We start from the raw sequence: 18,429 nt of genomic DNA on the forward strand, positions 1-18,429 counted from the left end.
CCGTCAGTCCAACTCCTCACCAGGCAAGAAGGAGTTAAGCTTCACCCCTCCCCCAACACCAGTTTGTTTTTTTAAATTAATTTCTCCAGGCAGCGGGCTGAGGGAGAGGATTAGGGACACAGATCCTATCTCCACCCCCTCCCCTGGCAGCCCAGCACCCTACCTTGGTGCAGCCCCCCGTAGGGGACAAGGGAAGAAAGGTCCTTGTCTCTTGGCCCCATCCAACCCCACTAGGGTTCCCACCACGAGCCCGAGTGACCCCGCGTCCTCTTCCACGTTAGGGATCTTGGGGTCCCAATCCCTTACCTCCAGCATCTGTCATCTTCAGCGTCTGGCGCCTCAGAAACCCCTCAGGCCCATGGTGCTTGGGGCGGGGACCAGGTGGGAGAGGAGCAGTGGGGTAGGGGGCTGTCACCCCGGCCGCGGGGGGCTCCGGGCTGGCTCCATCCGCTCCATCCCAGGAATAGGGGTAGGGGTCAGCGAGAGGGGTCCTGGAACCGGAGGAAACGTGGCGGGGTGGGTATTTCGGAGAGAGAAGGTTTGCAGGAAGCAGGAGGCGAGGCGGGCGGGGCAGGACCGGGAGACCTGACGGGGAGGATGCTCCGTGCGTGTGTGCGTGCGTGTGTGTGTGTGTGTGTCTGAGAGAGAGAGAGTGGAGGAGGGGGAGAGAGAGAGAGAGAGAAGGAGAGGAACCGCCTCCCGCCCTGCCAATCCCGGCTGGACGCGGGGGTCCCCCGCCCCGGCAGGCAGATACTCGTAGCGTCGCTTCTGCGGGGATCCGCGGGGGTCCCCAGGGAAGAGCCAACGCGGGGGGCGCGTAGCGGCGAGGTGGGAGACAAAGAACGGGTGGAGGGAGGGAGAGTGGAAGGGAGGGGCGGAGGCAGCGGGAGCACGGGGGAAAGAGGAGGCGCCCCGGTGACGGGATTCTAATTGCCGATACTCCGCGGCCAGTGGGAGTCGGTCGGGTGTGAGCGGCCAGAGAGGCGGCCCCATCTTAGGACGCACGGGGCTTCTGACTCCTCTGCAAGGCCTGTGAGGGCTCCTGATCCATTCAACGGACAACCACAGAGCAACTGGGCGCGCTGAAGCGGGAGGGGACCGTGAGGAACACAATCGACCTGGTCCTGGCCATCGTGGCTCACAGCATTGTCAGGGGAACAGATGAGCAGACAGGCCCTCAGGAAAGCGGGCCCCTGAGCCTGGGTTCACAGAGGACACTTCAGCGTGGGGAGAGCCCACCCAGGGAGCCCCTGCTTGTCTGTGGGTGGCTGAGGAGGTGGGGCAGGGGCTGTGTGTGGAAGAAGGACTGCTGAGGGGACGCGTTGGCTACTTCTGCAGGCCAGGCTAGGGTAGGAGCGCTAGTGGCTAGAGGGGGGAGGAGGAAAAGGGAGGAAGAAGAAGGATGCATGAGGTGGGCAGATTGCACCTTATCCTACCAGCCATAGTGGGAAAAGTAAGAGGAGTGAGGGGCTCAGATCCGCATTTTAGGAAGAACACCTCGGTTCCTTTGGAGAAGGCAGCCTGAAGGCTGTGGCACGCCTCATGAGGCTGTTGAGTTGATGGTGGTGGACATGAAGATCAAAGATCACGATGAGAACTATCCAGGATATAGAACTGAAGAAACTGACAGGGTTTGGGGACTGGCTGGCCACTGAGGGAGAAGGAGGGTTTAGATGGTTGCAGGTCTTGGCTTGAGGCCCTGGACGTAGAGGGCGATGGGAGTGGATGAGATCAGACTTGGACCTGGGGAGCTGGAGGGGGTGGTAGGCCAGCCAGGGGAGACAAAAATCAACTAGCTACTGTACTGAGACAGCTTGGTGGAGTGTGTGTGTGTGTGTGTGTGTGTGTGCGCGCGTGCGCGCACGCGTGCACGCACGCATGCCCTAGGCACTGTAGTAAGCACTTTTCTCATTGTCACCCTCATGATAAACCCATGAGGTGGGTGTTTCTATTGCCCCCTTTGTTTGTTCAAGAGCAGGTGGTGAGGTTGGATAAGTGGGTCCAGCGCTCAGGGAAGAGGTTGCACATCTCTGTCCCTCAGTCTGGAGGGGTAGCGTTGCCCGGCCGTCTGCCAGAGTCACTGCAGTCCCAGGTCTCTGAGGAGCTGTGGGAGGTGGCATGTTGGGCCCAGATGGTCTTGGGACCATAGGTGAGGATGATAAATTTTAGAGGGTAAGATTCAAGGAGATCTATGGAGAAGGAAATGGCAACCCACTCCAGTGTTCTTGCCTGGAGAATCCCAGGGACGGAGAAGCCTAGTGGGCTGCCGTCTATGGGGTTGCACAGAGTCGGACACGACTGAAGTAACTTAGCAGCAGCATGGGAATTTGGGTATCTCTGAGTGTCTTCAGAATCTGCCGGCAGCTGTGGGTTGCTGGCTAGATTGTGGAGATCTGGGGAGGTCCTACTGCGGCTGTCTGGGGTCTTTAAAGAGAACATGGTTCGCAGGCATTTGGTGAGATCTGGGTGGTAGGCTGGAGTGGGGGGTTGATTATATCATCCCCATAGGGAATGGGGAGATGATGGGTATGTAAAGTCAGGGCTGGGGCAGGTTCTGTGGGAGGGTGCCTATAGGTCATAAGACCCCCTGTTCCTATAGGCCAGATGAAATCCCCCTCATCTGATTTCCCTCCCTTGTGGCAAATGTTGGGCTGTGGCAAACCTGCTTGAGCTCCTAGGAACTGGGAAGTGGGCAGGGCTGGACTGGGGTAATGCCTCACATAGGCTTGCCCATGTGGCTTGCCCTTGACATGTCTCACAGGTGAGTCATATCTCAGGTCTGAAAACCCTTGCAAAGCTATATCCACCATCCCCAGCCACACACTATACTTAGATTTGGGGGGCTACTTTCTGAAAGGGTTCCACCTTTTGGAACGTACAGTGTGCAAGCCCCTCACCTAATACACAGGACAGACAGGCATAGGACCCCACCCCGGATGCTCAACTCTGATCAGATCAGATCAACAGAAGCCTTCGTCACAACTCCCATGTCCCCCTCAACACCCAGGGAGGTCCAGCCACTTCACTTCGAACTTGGCTAGGTTACCTGAGAAGGGCCTAAATCACCTGTAAGTCGGGAGATATAACCAGTGACCTTGTGGTTTGGTGGTTTCTGATCCTGGGATTCAGCCACCTGAAACTGTCTTCCCTGAAGTGTTCCAAGGAAGATCCACTTGTAAGAGAAGATGGCTCTCATGGAGATGCATGACCACCATCTCCAGGTTGCCAGGTGCTTCTCGAGTGGCAGAGCTGGACTGGTTCTATATGGCCCTGGGATGTAGAACTAGGACTTTTGAAGGGAAGCTATCAGAAGCTAGAATTTGGCTTGACATGGAGACTTGTGTGACAGAGCCATCCAGGAGTGGCCAACACAGGAGCTGACTACAACTGGGAGTTCCGGTTGAGGTTTATCAGGGACCCACCAAGGTGATCCTGAAGAGTCCTAATTTTGGGACTTTCATTCTTTAGGGCAGACAGGTCTGTGAGAATCTTTCTGGGGGTCAGGCCACTGAACACCAAGTGCCTTGTGGTTCAGTTTTTTCACATATAGCACACAGCTTCCCAAAGCAAGAAAGGCTGGTGTTGGGGGTTGGTCCCCTGCTCTCATCTCTCTTTGGGACTTGTCTTTGGAACCCTGGCATCTGGACTCCCGGACCCATTGGTATTAGAACTGGTGAGTTAGCAACCAGAGCTGCTGGCAGGATGGAGGGCTAGTTCTCTCTGGCCAACCCGAGGGATTCTCTAGGACCCTGGGCACAAAACTGCTCTGACTTATCATTTCCCATCCACAGCTACCACCACCACCTTTAATCTTTCCCGTACCTTCTACAGGGTGCCTAGTGGGAGAGTAGGGGTTGGGTATCTCCATTACCGTATCTAACTCATCCTCTTAATTCCATTGGAGGCCTTATAAGAAAGAGCTGAGTGATGAGCCTAAGGAACGCTCTAGAAATCCCAGCCCTGCCCAGAAGGGATGGGAGCGGGGGTGGCAAATGGAGTTTGCAAGAACAAGGGTTCTCATAAAGCTCCTCAGGGTCAGAGGTAGCACTGGCAGACCACCTGACTCAGACTGGCATCCCATACCTCCTCCCGCGAATCAAGAAACCAGGCGGCAAAGCTCTGGGGACTGCTTTTATGGGCGTGACCTGACAGAGGGCATGATCCGTACAAAACCGGGAACAATACATACATATATATATTATATACAGAGACGCAGTCCTGCAAAAGGCGGGGCTAGGGTGGCCCTCGGCCGGAGAAACCGGAAGCCCCCCCCACCGCCCCGCCCCTGGCCCCGCCCCCTCCGTCTGCTGAGGCCGAGGAGGTGAATTGCACGGGCCCAGGCACTAAGATAGCCAGCTCTTTCACGGGGTAGGCGCACATCTGGGGGCAGGAACAGATTGCTGAGAAATACTGATTGATGGCATGGCCTATTTACAGGGGACGAGAGGAAGCCAAAACGGATGGTACAGGGGTTGTTTTTTTTTAAAAAAAGAACAAAAACCCAGGCTGAGGCAGGGGCATGACGAAGAGGCAAAAATGAGATGGTTTCTGAAAGGGGAGGGGACCTGGGGTAGGGGTCTCACCTCCCTTGGTCCAAGCCCCGATTTGGGGTTAAAGTGGGGAAACAGAGTCGATTTCACTTAGAAAGCAGGCTGCTAGCAGCGCAGCCCTGGTCTCCAAAAAGAAGAAAAGTAGTAAAATTTTGCCCTCCAGTCAAAACACTGGAAAACTGTGGGTGTGGGTGGGGTGAGGCTGAATCTCTGATGTTAGTACAAGGCTTCCAGGTGTGGCCCTGCGTAGGGCAGGACGGGACTTGGCTCTCCAGTAAGAAATGTTCCCCTTGCCTAAAACCAGGCCCTCTAAACTGACCTCTTCTCCTCCCTTGCATTGACAGGCTTGGCCAGGAAACCTGGACCCCAGAGAGGCCGCAGAATGGTTCCAGGAGGTTATGGCTATTTGGCACCTGGGGGAGGGGAGGCACAAGGAGAAATTGAGGGCTGCTGCCCCAGGAGAAGGGGGAGCTGGACACCACATGTCCTGAGCTCTCCCCTTTTCATGAAGGATTCATAAGAAATCAGTGCAGGGTCAGGCCCAGCCTCCAGGCTCTGAGTGGACTCTATCCCTCCTGGGAGGGTGGACAAGGATGGGAGGAGGTGTGGAGACAACCCTTCCCAGCAGGAGGATAAGAATGCAACAGAACAGCACAATGATAGGGGAGGAGGGAAGGGCCAAGATGGTAGAATCTCAAGTCAAGAGGCCCAGGGACCACCTAGGAGCTCCGTGATCAGGAGGCAGCCTCCAGGCGGTGAGATGCTGGGAGAGCCCCCAGCCCTGTTCCAGTCCAGAGACAAAGGCTGGAGGCCGTAAAATCTGGCAGTTTGGTCTGCAGGTCCTTGTGTTCATCCACCACCCAGGCCAGCCCCTGGCATTCCATAGCCTCTGTGCCCCAGCCCCATGGGCAAGGAGGCCATCCTTCCAGCCACCAGTCTGCCTGGGCCACCTTAAGGGGCCTATATGATGTGGGCCCTCTGGTCCCTGAAGCTGGGTGAGGTGGGGTGGAGGCGTGGGCAAGTCGGGGCACCTGTCCCCAGGCTGATAGGGGGCGGGGTCAAGTATTGAGGACAGGGGAGGGAGGACAATGGGAGGGGATTAATTATTGTCCGGTTAAGGAATGATTCCTGTTAAGTAGAATTGGAATTCCTCAGTGTTTGCAGGTTTCCTTCCAGTTCTGAGATCTGAAAAAAAGGGGGAGAGGGCATCAGGACTGAGCATTGGACTCGGGCCCTGCCCCGCCTGCCCCCCTGCTGGGGACATGACCCTGAGCTCCCAGCCACGACTCTTCTCCCTCCAGGATCCACAGGGTGACTGACCTGCTGCTCCCTCCTGCCCCTGTGGCATCCCGGGCCTACCTTGTCCAGGAGCTTGTCCATCTCCTCCTTCCTCGCCAGCTCTGACTCCTCCAGAACCCGGCGCTGTGCTGTCTCCTTTTTCAGAAACTCAATCTCCCTGGGGATCAGTGGGGGACAGACAGTAGGTAAGGCTGTGTGGTCTGGCTTCCATTCAGAGAGTCTCAGGGTCTTCAGCCCTGTCCTTGGCAGCTCTTGCCCACTCCTTGTTCTCAGGTCTGGAGATCCCTAACCTTCCCAAAGCCTCTGGGGCCTGGCTTGTTGGCTCTGGCACCCAGTCATTACGAACCCAGGTACCCCCCCAAAAGGACCCTCCAACTTCTGCGCTCCTGGCCCCCCTACTTGGCTGGGGTGGGGAGGCCCCACCACAGGCCTCTCCATCCTCCTCAGGTCCAGGGCTCCCAGCCCCCACACGTACTTCTGCTGGTAGTCTTTGATGAGGCGCTTGGCCTTGCTATATTTGCGCTCCAAGGCCTGGTACTGGGCCTGGGTCTCCCGCAGGTGCTCATCCACAGCCTGGCACAGGCTCTGGGCCTCACCCCAGTAGCCCTCCAGTTTTTCCATGCGCTCCTTGTTCTCCTCCACGCTCTGCTCCAGCTGGGCCTTCTCCACCCGCCACCGCCCCTTCTCCTGCTCCAGGCTCTGCAGCTGAGAGGAAGGAACAGCCCTGGGTTGGTGGGGACGACAGTCTCTGGATGATTCCTGCAGATGTGGAGCCCACTGCCCCCCAACTACTGACTCTCCTTGGCTGAGTCTGGGAACTGAAACCCGGAGAGGGAGGACCCCATCTGTCCCAGCCAGGAGCCCTGATACGTGCTGCACTCCTAGAAGGCAGGCCGCCCGCGTTCATAACTGACTATCTCCGTGACTTGGGGTAAGGCCACTTTTGTCTTAAGCTGCATTCCTCCCATCTGTAAAGTGGGACTGATTCCTGCCTTGCCAAGCTCACAAAGGCTACACAGTGTGATGGTAGATGGGTGAGAACAGGGCACCACTGCCCTCTGTTCCCTCTCTGTAGCCCAGGCTTCTGCGGCTTCCTAGACAGTCCTGGCTGCTCGCCTAGTGCCTGTGCCACCCCAGTGCAGACCTCCTAGCTCCACAGCCCAATCATAGGGCCTCTGTTCCCTCTGTACTCACTTTCTTCACCACCTCTGAGCACTGAGCCCCAAATCTCCAGCCCAACTTTACTTCGGGTTCCTCAGAGGCACCCTGCCCCAAACTTGGCCCCACCTACACAAACTTATTCCTCCTTTTCTGACTAGCCCACCTCCGTCCAAAGGTGCCATCATCTCACTGCCACCCCAGTGCTGAGCTTCAAGCCCCTGACTGCCCCTCCAACTTTGCTGGCTGCAAACACCCCTTGCCGTCTGTGTCCCAGCTACACAGGCCTTCCTGCACATCCTTGGACCTACGTTCCCTCTTGCTGCAGGGCTTCGCCTCGCTGTTCCCTGTGCCTGGAATGCTCCCATCTACCCTCCCACTACCTCATCATTTCCCACTAGCTCAGCCTTCAGCTGAGCTCAGTATTTCACTTCCCCAGAAGTCTCCTGTGATTCTCTCTGACAGCACAGACCCCCACACATTCCAGCTTCATCAGGTTCCACCAGCTCTAGGAGTTCAGGGACCCTGTCCTCTCCTATAAAGCCTGTGTCAGCTTCTATGTACAAATGTTGCCATGCGGACTCTAAGCCACACAGGGCAAGGATCAAGTGCTTTTGCCCATCACATGAATTGGATGGTGCCACACACCTAGAAAGAAAGTGAAAGCTGCTCAGTCGTGTCTGACTCTTTGCGAACCCATGGACTGTAGCCTGCCAGGCTACTCTTGCCTGTAGCCTCAGGCAAGAATACTAGAGTGGGTAGCCATTCCCTTCTCCAGGGGATCTTCCCAACCCAGGGACTGAACCCAGGTCTCCCACACTGCAGGCAGATTCTTTACCACCTGAGCCACCAGGGAAGCCCAGAGGTGTTTATAAATTGAAAGACCTTTGACTGTTCCTTCCCTTTATGCTCTGCACCTACTCTAAGAACATGAACTGTCGCCTCGACCTGGGAAATGCAACTCGAATCCGTCCTTCCTGTACATACCCTCTGCCTGTGCCCTGGGTAGCCCTGCCCATACCTGCCAGGGCACCACTTGGGCCTCTAGCTGGTTCACCAGTCTCCAAGTCCTGCTCACCCTCATGCCTCCCACTTTGGGGATAGTGACCTTCCTCCTCCTGGTCTCATATGGCCACAGGATCCAGGCTGGAGTCCTCAGTGGGGAGTCAGGATACTGCTACAGCCCATCCTGGCAATCCAGCTCTACCTTCCACTCCCCTCCGCCCCCAGAATGGCTGCCATAGCCTGCAGGTCTCTTTCCAAAGCCAGCCTCCAAGCTCACGTTTGTCTCCCCACCAGAAATGCCCTTCCTCTGCCTCAGTCACCTAAACCCTGTCTTCCCTCTGGGGCTCAGCTTCACACTCTCCTGTCTCCAGGCATGTTGGTCTAAGCCCACATATGGGAATGCACCTGTGTGTGCCTGGGTGCACAATGTCTGCAGAACCCCTGTGTGCCTCTGCCTCTCCCTGCCACACTGGAAGCCCCATGGGGATCGGGACTCCTAATGCACAGCCTGTGCTTCAGAAGTCTGTATATCTATGCCTCTAAGGGTGCTGGCACCCAGTATGCTTGTGCCGGTATCTATACATGGTATCTCTGTGAGAATGTGCATGTTCCATGAAACATGCTATATCTCACAGCAGACAGACACATAAGCAGACGGACACAAAAGTCTTGCTTGTGAAGCATGGGTCCATTGTCCTCATGTTATGTCTAAGCAGAGAGGGTGTCTGGGTGGGTGGGTCTGTGAGTACCATGTACCTGGGATCTGGGCTGATGTTTGGATCTCTGGGTGGTTTGCATTTAGGCTAGGCTAAATGCTAGGCTTTTATGTAGAGGACACGCGTGGGACTGTGTGAACGTGAAGACATCCACGTTCAGCTATTAGAGGGCTGACAGCTAACAGCTCAACTTTTTATTAAGCAACTATTATGTGTCAGACCTGTACTAAAGACCTTACATGTATTATTCTATTTTATTCTCACAGTGGTCCTATGGTCCTGGCACTATTATCAAACCATTTTATGGAGAATGAGGCCCGGAGCAGCAAGTGAGTGGTGGAGAGACGGTCTAGCTCTTAACACTAGCCTCCCTTACTTCAGAGCAGCTTGTTTTCCATGCGCCTGTGGGTGCTGGACAAGGGTCGACATGTACAGCTGAGGGTGGAAGACTGTCGCCCCCATGCCCTCAGCCTCCCCCACTTCCCGCCGCTCTTACCTTTCTCTTCAGCTGCTGGATCTCGGCCTCAGTCACAGCATGCTTAATCTGGAGCTGTGGGGGCGAGGGCACAGACACTCAGCTCTGGCTGGGGCAGGCAGTGCTGCAGCACTAAATACTAACCTGCCCTTGCCCTCCACCAGCCCAGGGGCCCCTCTGCGCACCTCCTTGAACTTGTGCACCAGCTTCTCAGGCTCCATGTCCACCGGGGACAGGGCATCCTCATTCTCTGCCAGCTCGAACACCTCGATGGCCATCTCGCCCCCTGGGAATGTGGGGCTCAGCTCCTCATCCTCGTCGGTGGCGTACTCTCCCGTCTGTGAAGGGGGACAGGAGGCTGTGTCCCCTGCCCACGCCAGCCTACCCCAGCCCTGATGACTAGGGCTGAAACCAGCAGTGGTTAGTCCACGGCAGACTGAGTGCGACCCAGGAGTATGGGTCATGACCTCCTCCATCAGCCAGGGGTCCACACCAGGGGCATGGTTTGTGACTTCCGGAAAGTCTCCTGAAGGCAGGAGTTATCCCATAAAAGACTAAGACCTGAAGAAACAGCCTTTGCTTTCCCCTCCTCACGCAGCAGGTCCCCTGAGGCCTAGAGCTGTCTCCTTCCTCAGAGTGGTGGCTCTTAGAGGGAACTATGTTTTCTTTGTAGGACCAGGAAGGCTTTCTGAAGACAGAGGGTGTGATTCCTCCATCAAACTAGAGATTCTTTAAGGGAGGGATCTGCATTGCTTCTCAGATTAGGGGCTCCCCCAGGACAGGAGTGGCGCTCTGGGGTTCTTCACAAGGCCTGGGAAAGTGGCAGAGGCAGGGGACAGCTGTAATGCTCCATCAGGCCACCAGGGGACGATGACGCTCCCAGCCAAGTAGAGTCCCTACCTCCTCGTCATCCTCGCCGTACTGGGCGTATCTCTGCTCCATCATCTCCCGCTGCCATCGCTCCTGTTCCAGGGTCTGCTGAATTAGCTGGGCCACCTCACTCTGCTCACCGGGCCGCTCCCGGCCAATCATAAACCTGCAGGGGCACCAGCATTGTCTCCTTTTTCTCTGTCCTTAGCTGGAAATGCCACCATCCTCCCCATTGGTACTCCCCTCTCAATACCCAGGTCCTCCCTGGGGAGGTGAAATGAGAGGGCTGAGTCCAGAGACTGCAGAGTGTTAATAATGAATAGGGGAACAGGGGGCCCTTATTGGGTTTCTTTCCTAGGAGTAGCAGAGACTCATTAGCCCTCCTGGCCAGTTCGGGGGATGGGGAGATGTCAGCCAAACTTCAGGCTAGGCTGTCGGGGACATGAGGTCAGGAGGTGCCAGTGTAGGAGCTCTTCCCTCACCACATGGGAGAAAATGAGGCAGGGGCCTGGCAAAGCTGACCCTGGAACTGTGGAGGGCTGTCTTATATGCTCTCCAAGTCCTTGAGCTTCAGGAAGAGGCGGGATGATGGCGACTGGAGATTAGGATGGAAAGGAAATCGTGGAACTTCCAGGCACCAGCCCCTCCTCTCCGTGGCCACCCACATCCTGTTTCTCTCTACCACCCTTTCCTGGGGGCAGTGCCCCTTTTGAAGGGGGCATGGAGTTGTCCCTGAATGTTATGCCAGAGATGAACATAGGGAGCCTCTAACCCAACCTCTTCAGTTGGCAGACCCAAGGAGGAGAGTCCTCAGACTATACCAGGCTAGAGGGAGGGAGGGATAAACCCCGATCTGGATGGCATCCTTCCTGCACATCTTGGGATCTTCAATGAATGAGTCAGGACAGACAGTGGGGAAAGAAGACGACCAAGAGGCCAGTTTGGAGGCATGGTGGACAACAGGCCTGAAGCCTGAGTGCTGGTGGCCAGCAGTGGTCAGGGGCGGGAGATGTGAAGGGAGACGGGGCAACGGATAAGCACATAGCAATTCCTTTCCACAGTGGAAACGTCTCTGTAAGTTGGGCCACAGAGGATCTCAACTGGGTGTGGGCAGGCGGGCAGAGTGGCCCGATGAGGGCTGAGCCTCCTGTCTGCGCCCACTCCCCACCGCCCCCACCCTCCTGGGCCTCACCGCACACGGCCCTTGGTATTCCGGAGCACGGAGGCTGCAAAGCTCTGGGTCACTCCCACCAGACTCGTTCCATCCACCTCCACCAGGAGATCGTTCACCTGGATCCTGGGGACGGGCGAGGGGGAGGTGGGTAACATTGGTTAGGGGATCCCGAGGGGAACTGTGGAGCTAGGGTAGACATGGCCCCCTTCCCATCAGAAACTCAAGGCTCAGTCCCCACAGGAACCCAGTACTTTGTCTACCTGCATAAGAGGCATGAGGCCGGAGGATCAGGTATCAGCCAGGCGCATGGGCAGTGAGACCCAGGCAAGCACAACCGCCACGGGCATCCAGAACCAGGAAGGGTGGCAAGCACACTTCCCAAGGCAATCACACACTAGTCCCTTCCTCCATCACTCGACAGACCAGCGTGGCATCCACAGAGTTCATCATGGCCACACACACCAGCTACGGCCTCTAGCACACACCTGACATGCAGCCCACCCTCTTACACACCCATTCGGCACAGACCTGAGCCCACAGATTTCTTTCAAATGCCCGCGATCTGTGTTCACTACAGTCCCACGGGGTTAGTCCCCCCTGTGCACAGCCCCCAGTACGCTCCAGCTATGGCCCTGGAAGCCCTGTTCCCCACACAAGGAGAGATGGGACTGGCCCAGCCTGACCGCAAGGGGGATGGAAGCACGGGAGGGACACCTGGCCACCTCCATCCTCCACTCCCACCTCCCCTCAGTGCCAGGCCTCCTCGCAGGGCTCCCACACAGAAAAGGAAGAAATGGTCTCCTGTCAACAGTTCGCCCCCACCACCCACCCCACATGGGGACACCCTCACATACACACACATTCCCCAACCGGCCAACAGGCAACCATGGGAAAGGCTCTGGGAAGTTCAAATGAGGGAGTAAGTAAAAGAGTAGGGGTGGTCACCTTCCTGTTTCTGCTCACTCCCACCCCTGCCCACCATGCCATCTGGGCTGCAGCAGATAGAAGCTTCCTGAATGAGGCAACTCCACCTCTAGCAGCATGACCCCAGTCCTCACAGGAACAAACAGTCAACTCTGTCACATGGAGGGGTCTGGGCTTAGAGGTAGCACAAGGCACCCTGATATTAACCTTTAACTTACAGCCTGGGGGTGCCCTACAGCCGTTCCCACTCCCCCTCGGCAATTCACACACAGTGGGGAGGCTCCAAAGGGCTCACTGGGCTGCCCAGAACTCCAGGGGATCTTTCCTGAGCCCTCTGACCCACCGAACTCACACCTTCCAGCCTCAGGGGCCAAACGTAAGCATGTAGGCAAGGAGCAGCCTCCTCCCGGGCGCAGCGCCCCCATGGGCTCTTCTAACCTCATAAGACACCTGAATCCCGTGGTCTCTAGCTCAGCCACACCTGCCTGCTTTTGGTGCCCTGCCTGGGACACTCTGCACACCCCACTCCTGCTCATGCTTTAGGTCTCAACTCCAATGTCACTTCCTCCAGGAAGACTTCCCTGAAACCCAAAGAGGCCAAGCCCTCCTGACTTAGCCTTTAGTGCCGCCCTGTACTTTTGTCCATGTCGCCGTTTTCTGTGTGCCCTCTTGAATGCCCATCTGCCTTACTACACTACATGCTTCTTAAGATCAAGGCCCTCATCACTGACTCCCAGGGCCTGGCACCAGCCCTGCAACAGTGTCACAGGCTCAATATTTCCTAAATGAAAAAGCTCAATGTGTACTCTACTAGGCACAGAGCCTCCGCACCCACGCTCTCCTCACCATGGCCCGAAACACGACACCTACACAGCATGCAATGCCACGAGGCCGAGGGCCCTGCTGCGCTGCTCACTGCTCCCGGGGGGCGGGCCAGCAACAGGCACAGTGGTCTCCACGAACGCCTGGGCCCCACCTGGCGACCCGCCCCGCAGACCACGGCTGATAAGGGGAGGGGAGGCGGTACCTGCCGTCCCGATGGGCCGCGCCGCCCTCAGTCACGGTCTTGACGAAGATGCCCAGCTTCTCAAGGCCCATGTCCGCCCCGGCCCCCATGCCAATGATGCTGATGCCCAGGCCCTCGGAGTCTGTGAAGCAGAGGGTGATGAGAAGCCAGTAGGAGGGTAGGATGGGTTGAGGATTTGCCGGGGACAGAGTGAGAGGCCCATCCCCAACCCTCACAGTGGGGCACAGCCTCACCTCAAGAAGCAGTCTCCATGCTGAGGGGATGTCCCACATCTGGTTCTGTCACTCCCTCTTTGCCAAGCCAACTAGGATGCTCTTGGGTCACTGCCCTCTGCCCCAGCCAAAGAACTGATGGGCAGCAGGACGTGCTGAAGGGGCACTATCTGTATGCAGATGAGGTGTGTGGTGGCCATGGGGATGGGTGGGGGAGCCACGAGAGGGCTGATGGTCCCCCTCCCTAAGCAGTCTCATCCCTACTCACAGCCTCAGTGACTCAAGACCTCCTGCTTTTCTCTCCCGCAAAACCTACTCCTCTCTCCACAGCTGCCCCCCTCTGTCTCACGGGCCTCTGACATCTGAACGAGATCTTCCCCCACAAATAGGCTTTTCCAGCCTGCCCCCCTTCACGGGGCCTGGGAGTCACCTGGACTCCTGCCTCCCCCTGCAGCCTCTGTGGAAGCCAAGTAACACCCAAATCCTGTCAATCCCACCTTCCAAGAATCCCTCAAGTCCACCCCCTTCCCACATGGCCATCACCATGTCCACACTACAGGGGCCCCTCTCCAACCATGTACAACCCTTTGCCCCACAGCACAGCTTGGTATAGTCTCTCTAGACTACCTTTCTCACACCTTGCAAGGCTCCCAGTCCATCTTAGAAAAGTGGTCAACAAGGTCCTGTATGCGCAGCCTTCTCCCCCACCCTCCGAGTCCACCAGGTCTCTCTCCTCTTTTCCGCAGACTCCCCTCATCTCCTCTTCAGAGTTCAACTCAAGCGTCTCTTTCCTTGGGAATCCCCTCAGGTCTGGTCAGGTCTCCTGTTAAATGCTTTTACAGCGGCCCCTCCTTCCTTTCCTGGCCCCCTCACTGTGCCAAGGACGCACTTAGGTGTGAGCGTCCCAGCCATGCCTGCCCTCTCCCCCTTCCATCGCTCTCCCATTGTGGCTTGGCCTGCAGAGCCCAGGACCCAGCCCACAGTGCTCATGCGGGGCCTGACAACTGCAGAAGCAGAGTGCAGCGGGACAGTGTGATGGTGGAGCTTTGGGCTCGGCTGAGTCTGTGTGGCTATGGGGTGCTGACAGAGGCCCAGTTAGAGGAAGCAGAACATCTCAGTGGAAGCCCTGAGGGTCCACCCAGGGCGGAAGTTGGCACAAGGCAGAGGCCCAGTGGCCCAGCTCACCCTTCTCCAGCTCCACAGGGAACAGCTCCAACCTCTCCACCCGCTTCTCCAGCTCGTACTCAGCAGAGGCTGCCATGGGATCCACGTCCTCGTTGCGACGATCGTAGTCCTCGTTGGAGTAGGTACTGAACACCTGGGGGAGAGGCTGCTTGTCAGAGGCGCCAATAGGAGGGCAAGGGCTAACCCAGTGAGAGGAGGCTGAAGGGGCAGGCTGCGCCAGCCACTGCGCTCCCCTCCTGCCAGAGGCCCCCCCCACCCCCAGACAGGCTGAGGTGAGGCCTTCCCCAGCCCGTGCTGATCCCAGCTCAGAGTGGGGCCCTTCTAGTTCTGAGGTAGGGGGCAAGGCAGAAAGGGACCCAGCCTTGCCACATCCACGCCATGACTCTCTCCTGCAGCCCTGACCACACAAGCACGGCCAGTTAGAAGAAAGGAAGGTCAATGCTGGAGACACTGTCATACTCATGAACCCAGGCTCCCAGGTCAGAGAGAGACCAACAGACAGTCCCCATCCCAAAGACGAGGGTGGACACAGACGGCAGGAGAGAGGAAGGAACACGCTGAGTAGCAGAGGGGAAGAGGAGGAGGGATAAGGAGTGGAGGAGATGCGGGAGGATGCCAGATGGGGAGGGGGGAGTGGGGTGTGAGACACGGGCGGTGGCGGGTGGGGAAAGGGGAGGAGAGAGGCAGAAGGACCACCGGTCCCCCCACGGAGAATGGGCAGGCCCTCCTCTTGAGGGGCCCCTATGGCCTTGGCCACATGGCCAGACCTCAAGCTCCCTTCTGAACCGCAGCTCTCTGAGGTACCCTGCTTATCCCCAGGGCACTAGGAGGCCCGGGCAGAGGTCCTGGGCACAATACCCTGCAGAAAGCAAGGACAGCAGGCAAGTGGCAGCCTCTGACACTGTCCGCAGTGAACCTGGCCTTGTTGTCCTCTGAACCCCTCTGCTGGCTCAGCAGAAAGGGGAATCCCCAGCCTGACCCTCCTCCAAAGAGCAGAGAAGGTAGGACAAGGGCTCTGCAGGAGTGCCTAAGTCTGGGTCCAGGCGGGGTGCTCCTGGTGGGAGGTTAATGAGCACCATTTGGGGCATCATGACATGTTCCTGTTTCACTGCCTGCAGCGACAGGTTGGCACCACTTGGAGCCAAGTGGGGGCGATGAAGGGTAGCAGCAGCTCTATCAGATGGCTGGGCCTGAGGCCTGAGCAGCTGGAGTGGGACACTGTCTCCCTGAGGCCCCTGCCAGGGTCCCTCTCCTCCAGAAGCAGGCACTACGGGCACCCAGGCCAGCAGCTCTTGTGCCCCAGCCTCGGTTTAGTGTCACCCCCCAAACACCATGGCTCCCACAAGGGGGCTCCTAGCTGGGAGGGGCCTACATGGTCACTTAACTCACTGCCCTCAACTTTACAGCATCAGAGAAAGAGTGCACACCCTTAGAGCTCTTTGTCAATGGTGCAGCAGTCAGACTGCCCTCTTGACATCTGGCCAGTAGCCCCAAGCTCCTGGGAGAAATGGGCCACCCAGTCCACATACAGTGCAAGATGCTAGACCCACTGTCCAAGGTCATGGGAGCTAGCCCATAGCAGCGTGGGATGAGACTGGTGGCTGGTCACTGGGACTTTGTCCCCATTGTACATAGGTCTCAAGCCCCAGGACAGGGCTGCCACGCGCCTAGATCTGGCAAACTGGCTTTGGCCCACTTCTGCATCCCAGTCCCTTGACCCTCACCCTCTATCCCAGCAGAGAGGGTCTCTTCATCCCTCAGTCTATGTGGTAGCCTGGGTCAACCAAACTCCTCCCCACCACAAGTACATACAGACACACACTGTGACCTCCAAAACACCCTCCTAGCCTGTCCTGGGCTTTGTCCTCCCCTCTTTTCTCAGATTATTAAATTCTGCCCCCTGCAAGAAACCCAGGCCAGAGGGTCAGAGGCCTCTGACCACCATTCACACTGCCCACCTCCATGTGTCCAGCCTGTCCGAGGGCCCTGGATCCAGTCCCCCTCTCCAGATAACTATCTAGAATTGAGGTTTCTTTCCTCAGCAGAAGCCTCTGTATTGTGGCCAACAATTGGGTCATCCGAGGGGCACAAGACCCCGGACTTAGTATCAATGCAGGGGTGGGGCAGAGAGAGGGAAAAACTGAGTGGGGAGGAAGACATCCCCAGCAAGGTCAAAAGTCAGACACACAAAGGCGGCCCAGCACACCACAGGCGAGCAACTGTCACCAGGGAGTCAGGGAGCACTGCTCCAAATCATGTGCTATTTTTTACCCAAAAATCAGGGTAAGGTGTCAAATATAGACAGTCAGAGGCTGAGGACTAAAAGACCAACCTCTACCTCTGAGGGGATCAGGCAGCTCAGAGAACTGCTGTGGCAGGGCCGTGGGGTGTCCTGACCCCCTCAGTGGTCCCCACTTGCATCCTCAGTGTCCCAAGAAACACCCCATATCCTTCAGTTCTCTGCCTCCAGGATCCCAGCTCTTCAGAAAAGGAGGAGAGGCAAAAAGGCTTGTGAGGTCACAGCCTGGGGGAAAGGGCTGGCCAAAGTGGGGAGTTGCACTTCCCAGGCCCCCTGGGGTGGGAGGTGGAAGAGGAACAGAGGTTGGTTAATGCTGGGGCAGGCAGGAGGAAACGGGCAGCTTCAGTGTCCAGGAGTTATGGAAATTTCAATCAAACAGAGGGGGGTTTGACTGGGGAGGGGTAAAGGCTGAACTTTCCTTGGCCTTGACAGCCCCATAAAGCAGACTTGGACTTGGGCACAGCTGAGCTTGGGGCGGTGAGAAAAAGTCTTTAAGCTTTATGTGCCAGCCAAGAATAGAGGGTAGTGCACTGCAAGCGGATTCTTAACCATCTGAGCCACCAGGGAAGCCTCAGGAAACTGGGGGCTGGGGCTCTTAATTCTCCCAGGGATCTCTCCCAGCATTCTCCTGAGAATCTGAGGGCACTGGCACAACCCACAAACCAATCACCAATAGTATGTGTGCCCCCCCAAAGGGAGGATCTTCTGTCCTTTCAGGGTACCCAGAGAATGAGGCAAGAGCGCTTGGTGCCTGCCAACGCCAAGAGCAAAAGCAGGAGGCTGCTGCCAGGCACCTGGGAGTTTCCCAGCCCCACCCCCTCCTCCTCCATACCCTGCTAAAGGCCTAGCCTCCTCAAAAACCACAGAAAACGCCTGCCTATGTAACCTTGTACCCCCACCTCGGGAGCTGGCCCAGCACAGACCCCAGGGAACAGGGCCCCCAGTCACATGGTCCCAGCTCAGCTCAACCTCAGAGACCTGCTTCCCTCTTTCACTTCTGCAAAGTTGGGGTGAGGGCTACAGCCAGTTTGAAGGAAGGGCTGCACCTTTGTTTTGGGAAGTTTCTGGCTCCTCCACCCCCGTGTGCAGCTCTGGTGCAGGAGGAAAGCAAGGGTGTTTCTAAGCTCCTCATGCCCCTCCGATCTACAGCAGAGTAAGGACCAAAGTGGGGGTGCTCTTCTGAGGTCACAGGTACACACAGACACACACACACACACCTTCCCACCACTTAAGCCCAGGCCTCTGGCAGTCTCCGGAGGGAGAATGTCTGGAAAAGGAAGGGAAAGCAGGTGTCCCAGGACCGGCGCAGGGCAGGGTGGGGCAGCAGGCAGAGGAACCCGAGGGCAGGTCAGGGCAGGCCACCTCATCTCAGGCCTAAATATCCTCCCCCTCTGACAAACAGCTGGAAGTCCCCCACGCCCCCCTCAGGGAGGTAACTTCTGGGAAGGGGGCTGGGTGACAGGGCTGACTCAGCCTGCCAAAGCCGGCTGGCTGGCGAGGCGGGGGAGGATATTTAGGCCTGAGATGAGGTGGCC

At 57.3% G+C, this 18,429-nt stretch overlaps 2 protein-coding genes across 3 annotated transcripts in view; both read right to left on the reverse strand.

The window, feature by feature from the left end:
* Positions 1-844, reverse strand: part of SAMD14 (sterile alpha motif domain containing 14) — an 18,138-nt gene extending 17,294 nt beyond the window's left edge. The window contains exons 1-2 of one of the 2 annotated variants that reach the window (XM_010842783.1): positions 755-831; positions 307-491 (exon numbers count right to left, since the gene is read on the reverse strand). In XM_010842783.1, the coding sequence (XP_010841085.1) occupies positions 307-315 (9 nt within the window). In that variant the 5' untranslated portion in view covers positions 316-491; positions 755-831. Of the gene's footprint in view, positions 1-306 lie in introns of both variants that reach the window. The other variant, XM_010842782.1, reaches the window with a different exon arrangement.
* Positions 845-4,118: 3,274 nt separating this feature from the next.
* The window catches only part of PPP1R9B (protein phosphatase 1, regulatory subunit 9B), a 16,200-nt gene continuing 1,889 nt past the window's right edge, over positions 4,119-18,429 (reverse strand). The window contains 9 exon segments of the mRNA XM_010843154.1: positions 4,119-5,735; positions 5,910-6,006; positions 6,325-6,554; positions 9,225-9,278; positions 9,389-9,541; positions 10,104-10,239; positions 11,266-11,370; positions 13,199-13,319; positions 14,596-14,750. Of these exon segments, the coding sequence (XP_010841456.1) occupies positions 5,682-5,735; positions 5,910-6,006; positions 6,325-6,554; positions 9,225-9,278; positions 9,389-9,541; positions 10,104-10,239; positions 11,266-11,370; positions 13,199-13,319; positions 14,596-14,750 (1,105 nt within the window). The 3' untranslated portion in view covers positions 4,119-5,681.

The sequence above is a fragment of the Bison bison genome, unplaced genomic scaffold (genome assembly GCF_000754665.1).
Source record: "Bison bison bison isolate TAMUID 2011002044 unplaced genomic scaffold, Bison_UMD1.0 scf7180017864180, whole genome shotgun sequence".
NCBI classification, from domain to species: domain Eukaryota; kingdom Metazoa; phylum Chordata; class Mammalia; order Artiodactyla; family Bovidae; genus Bison; species Bison bison.